We start from the raw sequence: 20,061 nt of genomic DNA on the forward strand, positions 1-20,061 counted from the left end.
TCCCTCTGCCCCCTAGTGGAGGAAGAAGAAATGGTAAGAACCAGCTGCCCTGGCCCCAACCTTTACACTGATCCCGTCCCGAGCTGGAAATCATCACATGATTAGAATTAGTCGGATTATGATATCCGCATAATTCGGCACTGGTACAATGGCGCAGGCTCATACGCAGTTACTCACCGATATTCCACGGGCAGGAGTTCTGCAGCAAGATTGTCTTTGTTTTTGAAACCAGAATCCCCTAAAACATGGACAGAAGGTGTCAGGGATTTATTAGGTAAAAGATGAATGTGAATGAACATTGGGCAAACTACAGCTCATTATTCGGGCAGGTTTATTTTCATTGGATTCACTTTAATTCAAACAGGTTATTCCCATTTATGTGGCATACATACTGAGAGAAATTAATTCCCTCTCACAGCCTATAGATGGCGCTACATTTTAATACTAAGGAGTTAATTTATGCCACGTATCTTCAACCTTGGCCCTCCAGCTGCTATGGAACTACAGATCCCAGGATGCCCTGCCACAGTTTTAGCGTGCTGTTATATCAAAACGGTGGCAAGGCATGCTGGGATGTGTAGTTCCACAGCAGCTGGAGGGCCAAGGTTGAAGACCCATGCACTACCCGATAACACAGAGCGATTGCATGATTATGTCATCGTAATCGTGCAATCGTTCAGTAACCGGACACACATCGGGGATGTAAATGTCGGAAACGACCAGCGATGCGCGCTCCCCGCTAGTCGTTTCCGACATCAATCATCGCCTGAACATGCTGGTCAACCTGACGATAACGTCAGGTTGAGCATGTTAGGGGATGACTGATGAGCCCACACTGAACGACTGAACGTTCAGTGTAGGCACAGCACCAGACTGTGAAACCACTGCACGATTACAATGTCGTAACCATGCAGTCGTTTCTATGCCTGCTAGTGGATGTGCCCCTTTAGAGTTGGATGCAAGAAAGCATCACTGAGCTGTAAAGCTCCCCCTACTGTACAATATGTGCAATGACCCCTGGACTCACCAGACTGATTAAGCTGATCTTGCTGCATCAGGGAACATCTCAGCTCCTCGTTGGTTTCCTTCAGGGTGTCGCGTTGGATGATCAGCCTCTAGAGTGACAAAGATGCAGTCAGTGATCCTTTAATAATCGTTACTATAACAGCGTTCCTCATGCTTCGTAGTTATACAACTTCTATCTGGACTGAATTTGGGGCAGTAAAATAACCTCATCACTTTCATGCTCTTCAGACTCTTGAGACTAAAGCCGCATACACACACAACGATTTTTTGAACGATTATCGTTAAACGATAATCGTTTGAAAAAATCGTTCACTTTCTGAGTCAAACGATGAACGATCATCGTTCATACGCGTTCACGTTTGTAGTTCAGTCAGACTTGTCAACTGAACGATTTTCAGTAAGGGAATATGCAAAAATCTTTGTAGTTCAAAAAAATCGTTCATTACACTTTAAAAAACCTGACAGATAATCTGACAGAAACTCATTCATAAAATCGTTGGTAACAAAATCGTTGGGTGTGTATGCAGCTTAAGACTATTCGTCTGCTGGACTTTTCGCCTCCTTCGCCCGTTTTCCAGGCGGAAAAGTATCGGGCTTGTGCCCGCTATTCCCCGTATTCAATTCCAAAGTAGGCGAAAACGGGAACCGGCGAAACTTTTATTGGCGAAAAAAAAACAGGAATTTTCAGGAAATAATCCTAGGACCCCCCTAAAGATGTCCAGACATGGGGATCACTATGTGTACCCCCATTTTTGCCTGCTGAAGGAAGTCGAGGTTTGTAATAGCCGCGTCAGGTGCATAAATGTGGCTTTGATGAAGGTGATGCAGAAGAGCATGTAGAATGGTTTTTTTGGAAACATAACTATGCCCATCAAATTATGAAAATGGGTGCAAGCATAATTTTAAGTCCCTGAAATAATTTTCTAAAATTCTACAAAAATGCACCTGCCGCTACTCCCCGCAATGAAGAAAACACCTGACGCATATAAGGGAACCCCTCTGGACTCAATTCCGCTAATTTAGAAGTGTGTTCCCTATTTTTTTTTTTCTTAAACCCCAATATTTAAATACATTTTTGGGGGGTCCCTATGGGGTTTTTTTTACTTTTTTTTAACACAGATTATTTTTAGGGACCATTCCCAGGGGTGCAGGCTATATTTTTTAAGCCTGCACTCCTAAACCACAATTCTGCACTTTTTTTCGCCTGCTAAAGGCAAGTGAACAATTATCCCAGTTTTTTACATTGACTTTTTAGCACAGGCGAAAAGTCAATTAAATTGAATACGGGGATATTGAAAAAAGGCGAAAATTATGTCATCGCCCCATATTGAATATGGCCCTTAGGGGTAGATGTTCTAGGGAGCGGTTTATCTAAGCCTCCGGATCATCGGTGGCTTTGACCGATCGTTTTAAAACAGCAACAGGAATAAATGGTAAACCAGGCTTGTTTAGGGTTTGTTTCTATTGCCGTTTTAAATCCAACGATCAGAAGGGCCAATGATGAGTGGCTTTGACAAACCGCTCCTTAGTAAATCTACCCCTAAAGCTGCCCATCCACTAGGCGATGTGGGAGACGACGGCACGATTACGACGCCGTCGTCTCCCGCGGGGTGAACTGCATACATTGAACGTTCAGACATTCAGTGTATGCAGATCAATCATCCCCGAACATGGCAGCCTGACGGCGGTCGTCAGGTTGACCGTCATGTTCGGGCGATGATTGATGTTAAAAACGACCAACGGGCGCGCGCATCGCTGGTCGTTTTTAACCTTTTGCTGCCCGATTTGCGGGCGATTACCAAACGATGGGGCAATAACAACCGTCGTTATTGCTCCATCTAAAGGTTTAATCGCCTAGTGGATGGGCAGCATTAGTAGTATATTTTATCTATGAACATTCCTGGGTACATACATAAATTATCTTAGTTAATGAAAAAAAAATATGTTTGATGAGTTTGTGTGGAAATAAAAGCACCTTTGGCTGCCCAGGCGGAGTAATGTGACATCGGACCTGTCTATAATAGATTTTGGAAAGGTTAAAAGCAAGATTGGCCAAAATCCTACAACTTCTATGCAGAAAAGCTCTACATTTACCACATGCTCCAGAGAAGTACGGTAGTGATGTAAGTGATTCTGGCTGTCGACATTAGAAATGTCAATAGTAGTTGTGTCGACATGTTTAATGTCGACGTAACGACAACATACCCATGTTTCTGAATAATATTGACCCCAATTGCGGGTACCTCTTTTTCTTTCACAAGAGCGTCCTGCTTCTCCCGTAGCCGGCTCATCTCATACGCCAGGGTGTCGGCTCGCTTGGTTTCCATGGAAAGTTTATTGTGCAGATCCTGGACCTTTAGAAATAATATGAGATTGTCAGGCGCATGGGACAATGTGTGAGGTAATGGTGCGCGGTGACGAGCAGCTGCTGGGAACCAGTCATACGTCAGAGGGCAGGAGTATGGGCGGTCCGGCTGAGTGGTCACACTGGGCACCCAAGCTGAATGTAAACTGTGGGCAGTGTAAGTGGTCAGTGCATCTGTGGCGTGGTTACCATTCAAACTTCATCATGGCTAGCACCTGACAAGGTGCAATGAAATCTTTCTGACCGCTGCAAGTTTCAGCCCCTGTACTGGTTACCAGTAACACTAACAATGGCCACAATGTGACCAGAAGCTCGTATACATCCATGTGTATCTATCAGTCTGTCCTTTGAACACGTTTTATAAATAACTTGTAATACGGAGGTCCCTAAATCCTGCTCAAGATGGAGACATCATTCTGCCGTTTATAAATCAATGCTATTATTGTACTCACATACAATGGACTTAATTTGCCTTCAGTAAGTTACTGCGGAGATTTCAGCACTTAGAAGGTCGAGTTATGTTTTGACTCTTATGCTATTGTTTTACTACTACTCTATTATGTTGTATAACTTCTGTTTTAGTCTCTTTTTACTTCCTGTACATTTTGTTGTACTATTTTAAAAAATAATAATAATTTATGCACTATACTAGGTAGTCATGCGCTAAACCATGCATACCTGAACGGACGGGGATTGAAAATGCGGCCGGATTAATCCATCCACCGACAGAGCACTTTTTGCGTGTAATGGCCGTTTCTGGGTGGCGACTATGCGATTGCACAGACATTATCAGTCTCACAGGAGCGCCGTGGGGGTGTAGGCTGACTTCCGTGTTCGTTCGCCACTAGTGGACGGAGATGGGACGCCTGTTTTAGAGAGATATTTTGCACCAAGGGTAGTGTGGGCGTAAGTGGCTTTACTAATGATGATGGCTGCGGCCGGACAAACAATGGGCGGGCCGGCCATCCACATGAAGACGGAGGCATAATCGGCATAGACGGGCAGATACATTAGCATAAGGTATAAAGCAGGTGGTCCCGGCCGTACGGAAAAACAGCAGGTGCGTCACAATCAGCTCCTAGGTGAGGACTCCACTTACAACTAGTAGTACTGACGGCATGTTTTCCATAATATATATATATATATATATATATATATATACATATGTATATAGCGTTCCCACTAGGCTGTTTTAGCGGGGCGCGGCACCCTGCCCTTCTGGAGGGCAAAAAGCGCCCTGCCCTCACAGCCTGCCAGTGCTGTCTTCACCCGCGACCCGCAGTGTCCCGCGGGTGGAGAAATGTGCGGTGACCCGGTCACCGCCGGAGAATAGACGCTGGGCGCATGTGCCCGGCATCTATTCTCACTGTCTGCAGCTCTTGGGGGCTGCCCGGCGTGTCCATAAGTGCCCCCAAGTATCACAAAAAGGGGACGCGTCTTATAGACATGCCCCCTTTTCATGACCACGCCCCTTTTCCGGACACTATAGAGTGAACACTATATATATATATATATATAAATATATATATATATACATATATATATATATATATATATATATATATATATATACACACACATACACACATTACTAGGGGCAGAGCCGTAACTAGACTTCTTTGTGCTCTGTGCCAGAAAGAGCATTGGCACCCCCTGCCCTGCGGTACCCTGTGCCATGGCACTAGTCGCACTACCCTAGTTACGGCCCTGACTAGGGGCCCCGGGAGGAAGCGTGTACCTGCCGCTTGTAGGTCTCCAGCTGCGTGCGAGCGGCGTTGGCTTTCTTCAGATCCTCCTCCAGGCTCACTGTATTGTGCATGTACATTAAGTTTGTGTCCTCCAGTGACTTCACTTGTCTGCGCAGGTCGTTGAAATCCTCCAGCTTCTTGCGGTATGACTCCATAGTGGACTCCAGCTTCGTGGCTTTGTCTGCAGTGGCTCTACATGGAGAAAGAGTATTTACAGGAGACTGGTCGGTATTTATTACATCTTGTGCCTCCTACTCTAATGCAACCTATGACCTCAGACTAGCAATTGGTTTCAGGGGATTTTACTGTGGGGTTGCCTGAATTATCATTTTGAATATGGAGTAGGTGCACTGGCCGATGACAGGGGTTGGATGGAGTGAGTATGGAGTAGGTGCACTGGCCGATGGGATGACCTGGGTGGAGTACGAAGTAGGTGACCTGGCCGATGGGAGTACCTGGGTGGAGTGAGTATGGAGTAGGTGCACTGGCCGATGACAGGGGTTGGGTGGAGTGAGTATGGAGTAGGTGAACCTGCCGATGATAAGAGTTAGGTGGAGTGAGTACGGAGTAGGTGCACTGGCCAATGGGAGGAGCTGGGTGGAGTAAGCATGGAATAGGTGCACTGGCCGATGACAGTTGGGTGGAGTGAGTACAGAGTAGGTGCACTGGCCGATAACAGGAGCTGTGCGGAGTGAGTACAGAGTAGGTGCACTGGCCAATAACAGGAGCTGGGTGGAGTGAGTACAGAGTAGGTGCACTGGCCAATGGGAGGAGTTGGGTGGAGTGAGTATGGAGTAGGTGCACTGATCGATGGGAGGAATTGGGTGGAGTGAGTATGGAGTAGGTGCACTGGCCGATGGGAGAAGCTGGGTGGAGTGAGTATGGAGTAGGTGCACTGACCAATGGGAGGAGTTGGGTGGAGTGAGTATAGAATAGGTGCACTGGCCGATGGGAGGAGTGAGTACGAAGTAAGTGCACTGGCTGATGGGAGGAGCTGGGTGGAGTACGGAGTAAGTACACTGGCTGATGGGAGGAGCTGGGTGGAGCGAGTACGGAGTAAGTGCACTGGCCAATTACAGTTGGGTGGAGTGAGTACGGAGTAGGTGCACTGGCCGATAACAGAAGTTGGGTGGAGTGAGTGTGGAGCAGTGGCACTGGCTGATTATAGGAGTTGGGAGGAGTATGGAGTAGATGCACCTGCCGATGATAGGAGCTGGGTGAAGTGAGTACAGAGTAGTTGCACTGGCCGATGGGAGGAGTTGGGTGTAGTATGTAGTAGGTGCACTGGCCGATGGGAGAAGTTGGGTGGAATGAGTACAGAGTAGGTGCACTGGACGATGGGGGGGTTTGTCAAATTGAGTGCAGAGTAGGTGCACTGGATGAATGGAGTTTGTTGGAGTGAGTACAAAGTAGCTGTACTGAATAATGGTATGAGTTTGGTGGACTGAGTAGGAGTAGGTGCACTGAATAATGGGAGGAGTTTGGTGGAGTTTGTGCACTAGATGATGGAAGAACTTTGCTTGAGTGAGTACAGGGTAGGTGCACTGGACGGTGGGAGGACTTTGTTGGAGTGAGGAGTTGTTTGGTGGACTGAGTGAGTAGGTGGTCGGAATGATGGGAGGAGCTTGGTGTGGTGAGTTTGAAGTAGGTGCACTGGACGGTGGGAGGACTTTGTTGGAGTGAGGACATGTTTGGTGGAGGGAGTATGGAGTAGATGCATTTATGCGCACAGTTTTGCAGACAAATGCAAAAATGAGTATTCAGTTTATGGAGTCAGTGAGGGCACATTTCAACTCCCAAAAAGGATTTAAGTTTTATACCAGCTCAGAGCTAGCGGAGGTCAGGTCTTGTACCATACTTTAATGTGGTGGAGAAGAGCACATGTGCAGAAAAGGTCCTTCGTGATATGACGCAGAGCGGCAGCAGACTGTTAGTGACTGTTTGCTTCCGCTTGTGGGCGGGGGCGGCAACGTCCTCCGTTTCCCAAAACGGAGGAGTGCCGCCACCGTTGACGGGGGAGGGAAGAGGCCAGGAGCTCTGTTAGCTGACAGAGATTTCCTGGCCTCCTTCCCTCATCTGCGATGGTCGCCCTGCGAGACTCTACGGTCGCTCAGTCGGCCAAGGATCACGCGGATGATCCAATGCTGCGTCTATGGACTCAACTCAGACCATTAATGTATCCAGGAGGCGGGACGCCTCTTGCTGCATCACCATGATAGCAAGGAACGAATTGCGAAGCTGCTTGTGTGCGGCTTTGCAATTCTGCCCTGCACTGAATCAGGCCCAAGGTCCGTACTGTAGTGGGAATACCTGAGAACATCTATTTCATCTTTCAGCACTCTGGATTCTTCGGCCACATTCGCCAACTCGTCGTTCCTGTTCTGCGTCTCTATCAGTTGTTTCTCCAGCAACTCGCAGTGAGCCCGGTATTCATCCTTCGCCGCTTCCAGCCTGCCAATAGAAATAAGTTCAAGCATTAATCTGAGAGTGATTCCACCGCACGATCGTCAGCAACCCAGGACACCGCCATCTCCATCTGTACCTGTAATTCTCTTCCTGTAACTGATCCAACTGTATCTGAAAATATTTCTTGGTCACCACCGTGCTGGACTCGTCAAATGGGTCCAGCTGGTTCAGTCTTTCATTCTGAAAGTCGTTCTCAGCCAATAAGCTATTCCTTTCCTCCTGTAGGCCGGCCACCTGGGGAACAGGATACGTAATATAACAAACATTGGCAGTGCAACATTAGTACACACAGATTAAGTGAACAATTACGGTTATTAATTAATTGTGAATCATTTTTTTTCGCTAGGTTCACAGAATTTTGTGGATTTCTTTGTATTGGTGGGGATGGTGTTCTTCGTCTGTAGTACAGTATTCGGTCAATGCTAAAGCCATGAAAAGCTGCCCCGTGTTGATCTGATATCCACCTTTTTAAATATGATAAAAATTGTAACATGCGCGGGAGAAAAATGATCAGAAATGATGAAATAGCTCAGGAATCGATTGTTTAGTCTTGGACATTTCTGAAGTTGGCGGTCAGGTGACTCGATTACATAAACTACGAACCGCTCAAAATTGGGCTACCGTGTAAAGTCAAGTGCAACCGATTTCTCTTGTTTATATGGGTAAGCGTAGCAATGGAGGCGCGCACTTCTTTTAATTCTCACCGAGGGCCTGATTCAAAAGTGGACTCAGTTGCAGCCGCGTCTTGTGCAGCAGCCGCGACTAATGTGCGCTAACCCCTCGCTGTATGTATTAAGATGCACCACTGAAGATTGCACCAGCTCTATGGAGGCGCAGTATCTCCACCTGAACATGGCCGCCTGTGTCCGTGCAACCCCGTCTTTAGAAGCAGTCGGTGACCAGGACACGCCTGCGTCTGGCTAGCCACCACGTTACCACCTAGAAACCCCCACCCAAATTGCATCTCTGCTTCTAATTTCGATCTGGTTCTCTGAGTGGTAACCATCGGGACGCATGCGGCATTGCCACTGCATTAACCCCCGAATCAGTCCCTGAAAGTGATGCAGGTGGGGTAATGCGCACCATAATGCACCAAATGCGCACCATAATGCACCAAATGCACACCATAATGCACCAAATGTGAGAGCGAGATTATGGGATACAGAACAAGACATGTAGGTAAGTCTTATTTCAGATCTTGGCCCATCCGGGCTGTGCCTGAAAACTAATTTCCGCTTTAAATCTAGTGGGTATCTATCGCCAGAATCCCGTCGGAGCCCCCAAATCACAGACTTCTACATTTCGGTTCTTACAGAGGTGCAAATAATAGTCTGTTCTCAAAGACACAGATTACATTTCAATTACCGATGATCTTTTGTCTTTAATATTTCTTTATATAGGAAATGTTTTCAGTTATTAAAATGGCAAAAAGAAAAAGAAAGTGAAAAATGAATAAGTAGAAATACTTGTATGCTTTGTGCTCTCTCTAGAGGTCTCAGCAGAAGGACAGCAGCACTGAACATCTGCCAATAAGGACGTTAGGGGAAACCCCACAAGTTATTTTTCATGTAATTGTTACTTATCTTGGTGACTCTATTAAGTAAAGTATAAATGATCAATACAACTAACTATATAGTCTGTACGAAAAATATTCAGCAGTAAGACAATAGCATAGGCAATTATACACACACACACACACTGTCAGGTCTGGATTATTTTTTGAACCCGGGATGTATGCAGGAGAAGAAACTGGCACGGGTTTGCAGTACTGAAATGCAGCAGGTTTAAAGGAGTATTATAATTCATGAAACGGTGACAGATATATAAACTGGCAGAAATAAACAAGTCCAAGTGATGTGTGGCTGAAAACAAATGTCTGGCAGGTAAAACAAAGTCCATTTAATGAGGCTTGGAACAGGTGTCAGGCAGAAAAAACAAAGGGCCTGATCAGACCCGATCTCTAGCTGCGATCGCTCGTTCCCAGTGTATGGAAATTCAGCTAAGTGACGTCAAGGCAGCCGCTCGCAGGGCGCCCACTATGTATTGGCGAGCGATCAGTTTTTGTTTGTGGACGCCCACCAGCCTGTCTTAATACGTCCACGTGCGTACGTCATCTCCAGGAGGTGCAAGAAACAATTGGTACATTGAGCACCATCAGATGCGATCGCAGCGCTTGAGGCTGACTATACCCTGCCGCAAGCACTGCAAGCACTTCTGTGTAGATTTCAAGTAAGTGAAGTGTCCTATGACGCTGGTTGTTGATTATGCAAGGTTCTGAAACGGTATTGAATTTCTCTGGTACGCCTGCGTTCGCACCTCCACTCCCCCGTTTTCAGTGGCCTGCCCCAGTTACCAACCACAAATGGCTTGACCTCTCACTCATTCAGCTGGGCTGTCTATGATTGGCGAGCAAAAGGTTCCCCATCGCTCGTACCAGTTTGCGCACGCGCAATACGAAGCGTACGCGTGCGCAGACTGAAAAACATTGCTCGCTCCGAGCGAGCGGCCGCTTGCAAGAGGGTCTGAATCAGGCCCAAAGTCCAATAATGAGGCTGGGAACAGGTGTCAGGCAGAAAAAACAAAGTACAATGGAGGTGTGACTGAGGAACAGTGGGCCTGATTCAGACCCGGTCGCAAGCGCTGAGCGCTCGCAACCGGGTCGATGGTGGCCCACAGCGCACGCGCATGGCGGAGCCGCCTCCGTCGTGCGCATGCGCGAGACCCGGCTAGGGACGGGCACTCCGTCGCTCCGGGTCTCGCACCAAAGGGGGCAAGCTGTCGATGTTGAGTGACAGCTCACCCCCTTTGGTGGGCGGGCCGGAGCGGTTGGCTGCCCAAGCGGAGGCGTTCCCATGAGAACACCTGCCGTTTGGGGACGGCCCCACTGACATCACAAGTGATGTCAGTGAAGAGCTTCCGGCTCTGTTACAGCCGAAAGCTCTCTGGGGCTTGTGGCCACGAGACCCTACCACAAGGGTCTCGTCGCAAGCCTGATGGTCGCGATGGTCCTGACTATCGCGACCATCATCATGGCCGCTCGCTATAGCTGTGGGTGGTCACCCACAGCTATGCGAGTGGCAAGAGGCCAATCCAAAAAAATAAAAAAGCCCAGCCCTGATTCAGAGCGAGCGGCTCTGAATCAGGCCCAGAGGGCTAAAGTATTGGTTCAAGTCCAAGTGATGTGTAGCTGAAAACAAAGTCCAATTAATGTGGCTAGCAACAGGTGTCAGGCAGAAAAAAACAAAGTCCAATGGAGGCGTGACTGAGGAACAGAGGTCTGAAGTACTGGTTCTGAGTCCGAAGAACTGGAGGGTTCACAAACCGTGGGGTGAGTAACGGGATATAGCAGAGGAGATGCGGGTATCCGGGAACAGCCTGTGATGGAGACAGAGCAGGAAACGGAGCACTGCTGGGACTGCAATTATCACACCGAGCTAAGGAGCACAGAGAACTCTCACACAGCTTGCTCTGTGTATACGTTGCACTGGCAACTAGAAGGCGAGCTGAACACCCTTAAGTACCATGGGAAAGTGCATGATAGGCTGCTGAGAGTACACACAAGACGCTCCAACCTGATTGGCCCATTCAGGTCGCATGCCCAAAACCAAGATGGCGGCGCCCAGCAATCCCCGGCACGGCAGCGCTGCCAGTCTAACCTGTCACCACATGGCCTGTACCCTTCGGACACAACCGGGTGCACCTCGTGCCAATCTCTAGACATCAGCACCCCCACCGGTGTTATTACATAGAAGCAGAGTTGCCATTACAGAGCATTTTGGTGCACAGTGGAATGAAGGGACTGAATGGTAATTATTAATCTCCCCACCATGTGCCCTAGCCCCGCCCCTCCACGCATGCCCCTGGTTACACAGAGCCAACGACAGACGTCAAATACAAAGGGAATAGCGGAAATGTGTCGCTATTTTCCCTCTTTATTTCTTTAGTACATAGAGCCCTTTATTTTTACTTAAGCCTTCCTACTATGGGGGGGGAGTCCATTAGCCGGGATAAAACGATGATTTTTTGTGCGTTCACTTGTCAATCCTATCGCTCGTTAATGTCACTTTTCACCTGTATGTGCGCTCACATTTTGCCTAATTAGTCATTCAGTGGGTCTGAACCAAGTCCCAGCATTTTTACAATAAAATAGGGATTTTTCCACAACTTTGCTCCTGCTCAGGAGGTGGTGAAAAGTCTTTTGCATCCTATGAAGAATTATCGCATGTTAACTTGAGGGCTAATTGAAATGCGAACAAATTTTTCACACTTTTAAGCACTTTGAGGCGCGAAAACAGGTTATCACGGCTAACTGACCCCCCCCCCTAAGTGTCCCTGATGGCCAAGGAGACAGTAATTACAGTGAGTCAGTAATGCAGTCTGCTCACTGGATGCTTTGACTTTGAGCTACAGATGAAGGCCCTTATACTGCCGGTTGTACGGGGCAGTTGTATCATTAGGCGTCCTTACGTGAGGGGCTGCCACGGCCCACATCAAGGGAAGCAAATACAAAGCGATTGATGTGGAACGAGAAGTGGGAGCAAGGCCAGCAGTATTGGCTGATGCGATCAGAATGTCTGATTACCATATTAATCATTAACCAGCCACATGATTGAAATCCTACAATGTATATATAGTACAGTCAAAGAAACAGACTTTACGTTAAAAAAAATAAATAAATCCATATTCCTGTTATTTACATAGTATGGCAATTACATTATACTACACAAAGCAGAGAAAAGCTGGCTTCCTGCACACAAGATACAAGGCTACACCTTGTCTATCACCAATGAGAGAAATTAGCTTAATAAGAAGCAAATTGTCTAAGGGCCTAATTCACTACGGATCGTAACTGCGGTCGCGGCTGTGATTACGCACGCAGTCTCACTGTGATGATATGCTAATCCATTGTGATCGCTATGACGTCGCAGCACTACACAAGGACGCCCACCTTACCTTACACACATCCGTAATGTTTAGCAAGCCTGCGAAACCATCGGTACAATCGAGTACCATCGCAGCCTCACGCACACTTGCACAAGCTCTGACCTTACTCAGGAACGGCTAACCTCACCGCACGCTATGAGTCCTCAGGCTGCGTATGGCATCTCAGTGGCTAATTTATGCACGCCCCTGCAACGGCACGCTTGCGTATCACCAACTACCCCCACGTCACCACCCACAAATGGCACTTCCTTTCAATCACTCTGCGATGGGTCTGCGTAGTCACTGCGATCACAGTCCCGATCACAGAGGCCGGTTCATGCATGCGCAGTTGCGATCGGTAGTGAATCAGGCCCTATATTTGTAGGATTGATGTATATACAGTATAATTAAATCAAGTATGAATCAGGTCAGGATCAACTGAGGGACAGTAGAATTAGGGGGATCTCAGGAATGATAGGGGATATAGGGCCTGATTCAGAGCCGGACGCTCTGAGCAGAGCGCTTGCTCTGAATCAGGGCCGCCCTATTTAAATGTGGAGCGGCCTTTTGGACGCTCGCATAGCTGTGGCTTACCACCCACAGCTTATGCGAGCGTCCATGATGATGGTCGCGATGGACAAGACCATCGCGACCATCGGGCTTGCGACGAGACCCTGCAGTAGGGTCTCGTGGCCGCAAGCCCTGGAGTGATTTTGGCTCTATCAGAGCCAAAATCACTCCCACTGACATCACTAGTGATGTCATCACTAGTGATGTCATCACTAGTGATGTCATCACTAGTGATGTCAGTGGGGCCGGACCCAGACGGTAGGCGTTCCCATGGGAACGCCTCCGTCTAGCAGCCACACCCCCAGTCACCATCGACAGCACGCCCCCTTTGGTGCGAGACCCGGAGCGACAGCTTGGCTGTCGCTGTCCGGGTCTCGCGCATGCGCACGACGGAGCTCCTCCGTCGTGCGCATGCGCATTGGGGTAACATCGACCCACTTGCGAGCGTCCTGCGCTCGCGAGCGGGTCTGAATGAGACCCATTATCAGTAAAGGATATTATTATTATCCTTTATTTATATCGCGCCACAAGGGTTCCGCAGCGCCTCACAAAGTACATAAACAAATGAGCAAACAAGAAAACAGCGACTTACGGTACAAAACAATGCAGGACAAGGACATGGTTTATAAACAATCCTGCAATAACGGTCATAACACTCAAAAGCAGCAGGGCGCCACCAACCAAGTGTCCGGTGCCCTTATGGGGAGTTTGGAGTAGATGATTGTATGAGTAAGGGAAGGAGAAGCACATGAGGGAAGAGGGCCCTGCTCGTGAGGGCTTACATTCTAAAGGGGAGGGGCAGACAGACAGGGGTGACAGAAATGGTAGACTGGGAGGAAGAAGCATGGAGCAACATGAGAGCTGGAAGGCTTGGATGAAGTAGTCGGTCTTGAAAGCTCGTTTGAAGATTAGTAGAGAGGTGGAGAGTCTGATAGGGAGGGAGAGAGTTCCAGAAGTAGGGAGCAGCACGGGCAAAATCTTGGATGCGGGAGTGGGAGGAAGTAATCAGTCGGCAGGAGAGGCGGCGTGCATTTGTTGAGCGAAGTGGGCGGGCGGGAGTGTGAAGGGTGATGAGATAATAGATGTAAATGGGAGAGGAATGGGTGAGGGCTTTGTAAGTGAGTGTAGAACCTTGAATTTGGTTCCTAAAAGGAAGGGGAGCCAGGGTAGGGCTTGTAGAAAGGGGGAGGCAGATGTACAACATTTGGAGAGGAAGATGAGCCAGACGGCAGCACTTAGGACAGATTGGAGTGGATACAGGTGAGAGTCAGGGAGGCCAGATAAGAGGAGGTTACAATAGTCCAATATGGAGATGACCAGTGAATGAATGAGGGTCTTAGTTGCCTCCAGAGTGACAAAGGGCCTGATCCTGGAAATATTTTTGAGATGAAAGCTGCAGGACTGTGAGAGATACTGAATGTGTGGTTTGAAGGAGAGGAAGGAGTCAAGGATAACTCTCAGACATTGCACTTGGTGGATAGAGGACAGAGTTGTGCCGTTAATAGATAATTAAATTGTGGGAAGCGAGGTTATACGGGAAGGTGGGAAAATGATCAGCTCAGTCTTAGACATGTTAAGTTTAAGAAAGCGCTGGGACATCCAGAGATAGCAGAGAGGCAGTTGGAGATATGAGTGAGGAGAGAGGGGGAGAGGTCATGGGAGAAGATGTATAGAGGAAAAAGAGGAAAGGTCCAAGAACAGAACCTTGGGGAACACCTACAGTTAGTGGAAATGGGTGGGAAGAGGAGAAATGAGAGGAGACAGAGAAGGAACGGTAAGAGGACAGCCAGAAGAGGGCAGTATAACGTAGACCAAGGGAGTGAAGGATCTGCATGAGGAGAGGGTGGTCTACAGTGTCAAATGCAGCAGAGAGATCAAGGAGAATGAGCAGAGAGTAGTGGCCCTTGGATTTGGCAGCAAGGAGGTCGTTGCTGACTTTCGCGAGGGCAGTTTCCGTGGAGTGGAGAGAACGGAAGCCAGATTCAAATGAGTCAAGGAGGGAGTGGGAGGAAAGGAAGGTGGTAAGGCGGTTGTAGACAACAAGCTCAAGGAGTTTGGAGACAAAAGGGAGGAGAGAGATGGGTCAGTAGTTGAAGAGTGTTAGCATCAAGGGTAGGTTTTTTAAGAATGGAGGAGACAAGGGCATGTTTGAATGCAGAAGGAACAGTGCCAGATAAAAGAAAGAGATTGAGGAGGTGGGCAAGATGGGAGCAGGCAAGGGGAGAAAGGTATCGGAGGAGGCAGGAAGGGATAGGGTCAAGGGGAGACGTGGAAAGGAGAGGGAGGATCAGATGAAAGGCCATGACTTCCTCATAAGGGGGACAAAATATTTGGGGGGATCTCAGATAGAGGGCTGTACTCAGCACAGGATAAGCAGAGGGACAGTGTAACTGGTGGGGATCTCAGCAATGATAGAGGGCTGTACTCAGTACAGGATAAGCAGAGGGACAGTGTAACTGGTGGGGAACTCAGTAATGATAGAGGCTGTAGTCAGTACAGGATAAGCAGAGGGATAGTGTAACTGGTGGAGATGTCAGTAATAATAGAGGTCTATACTCAGTACAGGATAAGCAGAGGGACAGTGTAACTGGTGGGGATGTCAGTAATGACAGAGGGCTGTACTCAGTACAGGATAAGCAGAGGGACAGTGTAACTGGTGGAGATGTCAGTAATGATAGAGGGATGTACTCAGTAAAGGATAAGCAGAGGGACAGTGTAACTGGTGGGGATGTCAGTAATGATAGAGGGCTGTACTCAGTACAGGATAAGCAGAGGGACAGTGTAACTGGTGGGGATGTCAGTAATGATAGAGGGCTGTACTCAGCACAGGATAAGCAGAGAGACAGTGTAACCGGTGGGGATCTCAGTAATGATAGAGGGCTGTACTCAGCACAGGATAAGCAGAGGGACAGTGTAACTGGTGGGGATGTCAGTAATGACAGAGAGCTGTACTCAGTACAGGATAAGCAGAGACAGTGTAACTGGTGGGGATGTCAGTAATGATAGAGGGCTGTACTCAGCACAGGATAAGCAGAGGGACAGTGTAACTGGTGGGGATGTCAGTAATGATAGAGGGCTGTACTCAGCGCAGGATAAGCAGAGACAGTGTAACCGGTGGGGATCTCAGTAATGATAGAGGGCTGTACTCAGCACAGGATAAGCAGAGGGACAGTGTAACTGGTGGGGATGTCAGTAATGATAGAGGGCTGTACTGAGCACAGGATAAGCAGAGGGACAGTGTAACTGGTGGGGATGTCAGTAATGACAGAGAGCTGTACTCAGTACAGGATAAGCAGAGGGACAGTGTAACTGGTGGGGATGTCAGTAATAATGGAGGGCTGTACTCAGTACAGGATAAGCAGAGGGACAGTAACTGGTGGGGATGTCAGTAATGATACAGGGCTGTACTCAGTACAGGATAAGCAGAGGGACAGTGTAATTGGTGGGGATCAGTATAATTGGTTTTATATAGGTGATTATTTCCTATTTTTTCCCTTAATCACAAGGGTTGAATATATGTTTTATGTATGTCTGTATACCAAGTCTATCGTCTTTTTTAGTAGTAATCTAATAAAAGTTATATTTAAAAAAAATTTTAAATATTCAATTATCACTAAAAGTAGTGCCCCCATAAAAGTAGTCTTCTTTTTTCTCCAATAGTTTATAGTAAGTCTTTTTCTGACTTTGGGGAGCACCACCAACATACTAAGATTGGGCCCATAGGGTATTAATTATATTAGTTCAGTTGGTTTAAGTAAATTTGTACCTACCTCAGTCCAGGAGAACTTGATGTAGGTTCTCAATACACAATCTAGTGTCTCCTAATTGGTGGGGATGTCAGTAATGATAGAGGGCTGTACTCAGCACAGGATAAGCAGAGGGACAGTGTAACTGGTGGGGATGTCAGCAATGATAGAGGGCTGTACTCAGTACAGGATAAGCAGAGGGACAGTGTAACTGGTGAGGCTTTCAGTAATGATAGAGGTCTGTACTCAGCACAGGATAAGCAGAGGGACAGTGTAACTGGTGAGGATGTCAGTAATGACAGAGAGCTGTACTCAGCACAGGATAAGCAGTGGGACAGTGTAACTGGTGGGGATGTCAGTAATGATAGAGGGCTGTACTCAGTACAGGATAAGCAGAGGGACAGTGTAACTGGTGCGGATGTCAGTAATGATAGAGGGATGTACTCAGTACAGGATAAGCAGAGGGACAGTGTAACTGGTGGGGATGTCAGTAATGATAGAGGGCTGTACTCAGTACAGGATAAGCAGAGGGACAGTGTAACTGGTGGGGATGTCAGTAATGATAGAGGGCTGTACTCAGTACAGGATAAGCAGAGGGACAGTGTAACTGGTGCGGATGTCAGTAATGATAGAGGGATGTACTCAGTACAGGATAAGCAGAGGGACAGTGTAACTGGTGGGGATGTCAGTAATGATAGAGGGCTGTACTCAGTACAGGATAAGCAGAGGGACAGTGTAACTGGTGCGGATGTCAGTAATGATAGAGGGATGTACTCAGTACAGGATAAGCAGAGGGACAGTGTAACTGGTGGGGATGTCAGTAATGATAGAGGGCTGTACTCAGCACAGGATAAGCAGTGGGACAGTGTAACTGGTGGGGATGTCAGTAATGATAGAGGGCTGTACTCAGTACAGGATAAGCAGAGGGACAGTGTAACTGGTGCGGATGTCAGTAATGATAGAGGGATGTACTCAGTACAGGATAAGCAGAGGGACAGTGTAACTGGTGGGGATGTCAGTAATGATAGAGGGCTGTACTCAGTACAGGATAAGCAGAGGGACAGTGTAACTGGTGGGGATGTCAGTAATGATAGAGGGCTGTAGTCAGTACAGGATAAGCAGAGGGACAGTGTAACTGGTGGGGATGTCAGTAATGATAGAGGGCTGTACTCAGTACAGGATAAGCAGAGACAGTGTAACTGGTGGGGATGTCAGTAATGATAGAGGGCTGTACTCAGCGCAGGATAAGCAGAGGGACAATGTAACTGGTGGGGATGTCAGTAATGATAGAGGGCTGTACTCAGCGCAGGATAAGCAGAGGGACAATGTAACTGGTGGGGATGTCAGTAATGATAGAGGGCTGTACTCAGTACAGGATAAGCAGAGGGACAGTGTAACTGGTGGGGATGTCAGTAATGATAGAGGGCTGTACTGAGCACAGGATAAGCAGAGGGACAGTGCAACTGGTGGGGATGTCAGTAATGATAGAGGGCTGTACTCAGCGCAGGATAAGCAGAGGGACAATGTAACTGGTGGGGATGTCAGTAATGATTGAGGGCTGTACTCAGTACAGGATAAGCAGAGGGACAGTGTAACTGGTGGGGATGTCAGTAATGATAGAGGGCTGTACTCAGCACAGGATAAGCAGAGGGACAGTGTAACTGGTGGGGATGTCAGTAATGATAGAGGGCTGTACACAGCGCAGGATAAGCAGAGGGACAGTGTAACTGGTGGGGATGTCAGTAATGATAGAGGGCTGTACTCAGTACAGGATAAGCAGAGGGACAGTGTAACTGGTGGGGATGTCAGTAATGATAGAGGGCTGTACTGAGCACAGGATAAGCAGAGGGACAGTGCAACTGGTGGGGATGTCAGTAATGATAGAGGGCTGTACTCAGCGCAGGATAAGCAGAGGGACAATGTAACTGGTGGGGATGTCAGTAATGATAGAGGGCTGTACTCAGTACAGGATAAGCAGAGGGACAGTGTAACTGGTGGGGATGTCAGTAATGATAGAGGGCTGTACTCAGCACAGGATAAGCAGAGGGACAGTGTAACTGGTGGGGATGTCAGTAATGATAGAGGGCTGTACACAGCGCAGGATAAGCAGAGGGACAGTGTAACTGGTGGGGATGTCAGTAATGATAGAGGGCTGTACTCAGTACAGGATAAGCAGAGGGACAGTGTAACTGGTGGGGATGTCAGTAATGATAGAGGGCTGTACTCAGTACAGGATAAGCAGAGGGACAGTGTAACTGGTGGGGATGTCAGTAATGATAGAGGGCTGTACTCAGTACAGGATAAGCAGAGGGACAGTGTAACTGGTGGGGATGTCAGTAATGATAGAGGGCTGTACTGAGCACAGGATAAGCAGAGGGACAGTGTAACTGGTGGGGATGTCAGTAATGACAGAGGGCTGTACTCAGCACAGGATAAGCAGGGAGACAGTGTAACTGGTGGGGACGTCAGCAATGATAGAGGGCTGTACTCAGCACAGGATAAGCAGAGGGACAGTGTAACTGGTGGGGATGTCAGTAATGATAGAGGGTTGTACTCAGCACAGGATAAGCAGAGGCACAGTGTAACTGGTGGGGATCTCAGTAATGATAGAGGGCTGTACTCAGCACAGGATAAGCAGAGGGACAGTGTAACTGGTGGGGATGTCAGTAATGATAGAGGGTTGTACTCAGCACAGGATAAGCAGAGGCACAGTGTAACTGGTGGGGATCTCAGTAATGATAGAGGGCTGTACTCAGCACAGGATAAGCAGAGGGACAGTGTAACTGGTGGGGATCTCAGTAATGATAGAGGGCTGTACTGAGCACAGGATAAGCAGAGGGACAGTGTAACTGGTGCGGATGTCAGTAATGATAGAGGGCTGTACTCAGTACAGGATAAGCAGAGGGACAGTGTAATTGGTGGGGATGTCAGTAATGATAGAGGGCTGTACTCAGCACAGGATAAGCAGAGGGACAGTGTAACTGGTGGGGATGTCAGCAATGATAGAGGGCTGTACTCAACACAGGATAAGCAGGGAGACAGTGTAACTGGTGGGGATGTCAGTAATGATAGAGGGCTGTAGTCAGTACAGGATAAGCAGAGGCACAGTGTAACTGGTGGGGATCTTGGCAGCAATAGGTGCAGCATTCCACATGAGCACTAAAGAGTGAGCGAAGGGGAAGTCGGAGTAATAAATGTCTGACAAACCAGTTAAGTC

The 20,061-nt window shown here is 48.0% G+C and overlaps 1 protein-coding gene across 1 annotated transcript in view; it reads right to left on the reverse strand.

The window, feature by feature from the left end:
* Window positions 1-20,061, reverse strand: part of HOOK1 (hook microtubule tethering protein 1) — a 94,466-nt gene that overhangs the window by 37,989 nt on the left and 36,416 nt on the right. Inside the window, exons 9-14 of the mRNA XM_088447874.1 lie at window positions 7,682-7,839; window positions 7,450-7,590; window positions 5,130-5,331; window positions 3,270-3,380; window positions 1,028-1,115; window positions 178-238 (exon numbers count right to left, since the gene is read on the reverse strand). Coding sequence (XP_088304000.1) covers window positions 178-238; window positions 1,028-1,115; window positions 3,270-3,380; window positions 5,130-5,331; window positions 7,450-7,590; window positions 7,682-7,839 — 761 coding nt within the window. The remainder of the gene's footprint in view (window positions 1-177; window positions 239-1,027; window positions 1,116-3,269; window positions 3,381-5,129; window positions 5,332-7,449; window positions 7,591-7,681; window positions 7,840-20,061) is intronic.

Source organism: Taudactylus pleione, unplaced genomic scaffold (genome assembly GCF_031769625.1).
Source record: "Taudactylus pleione unplaced genomic scaffold, aTauple2 ptg000442l, whole genome shotgun sequence".
Lineage (NCBI taxonomy): Eukaryota > Metazoa > Chordata > Amphibia > Anura > Myobatrachidae > Taudactylus > Taudactylus pleione.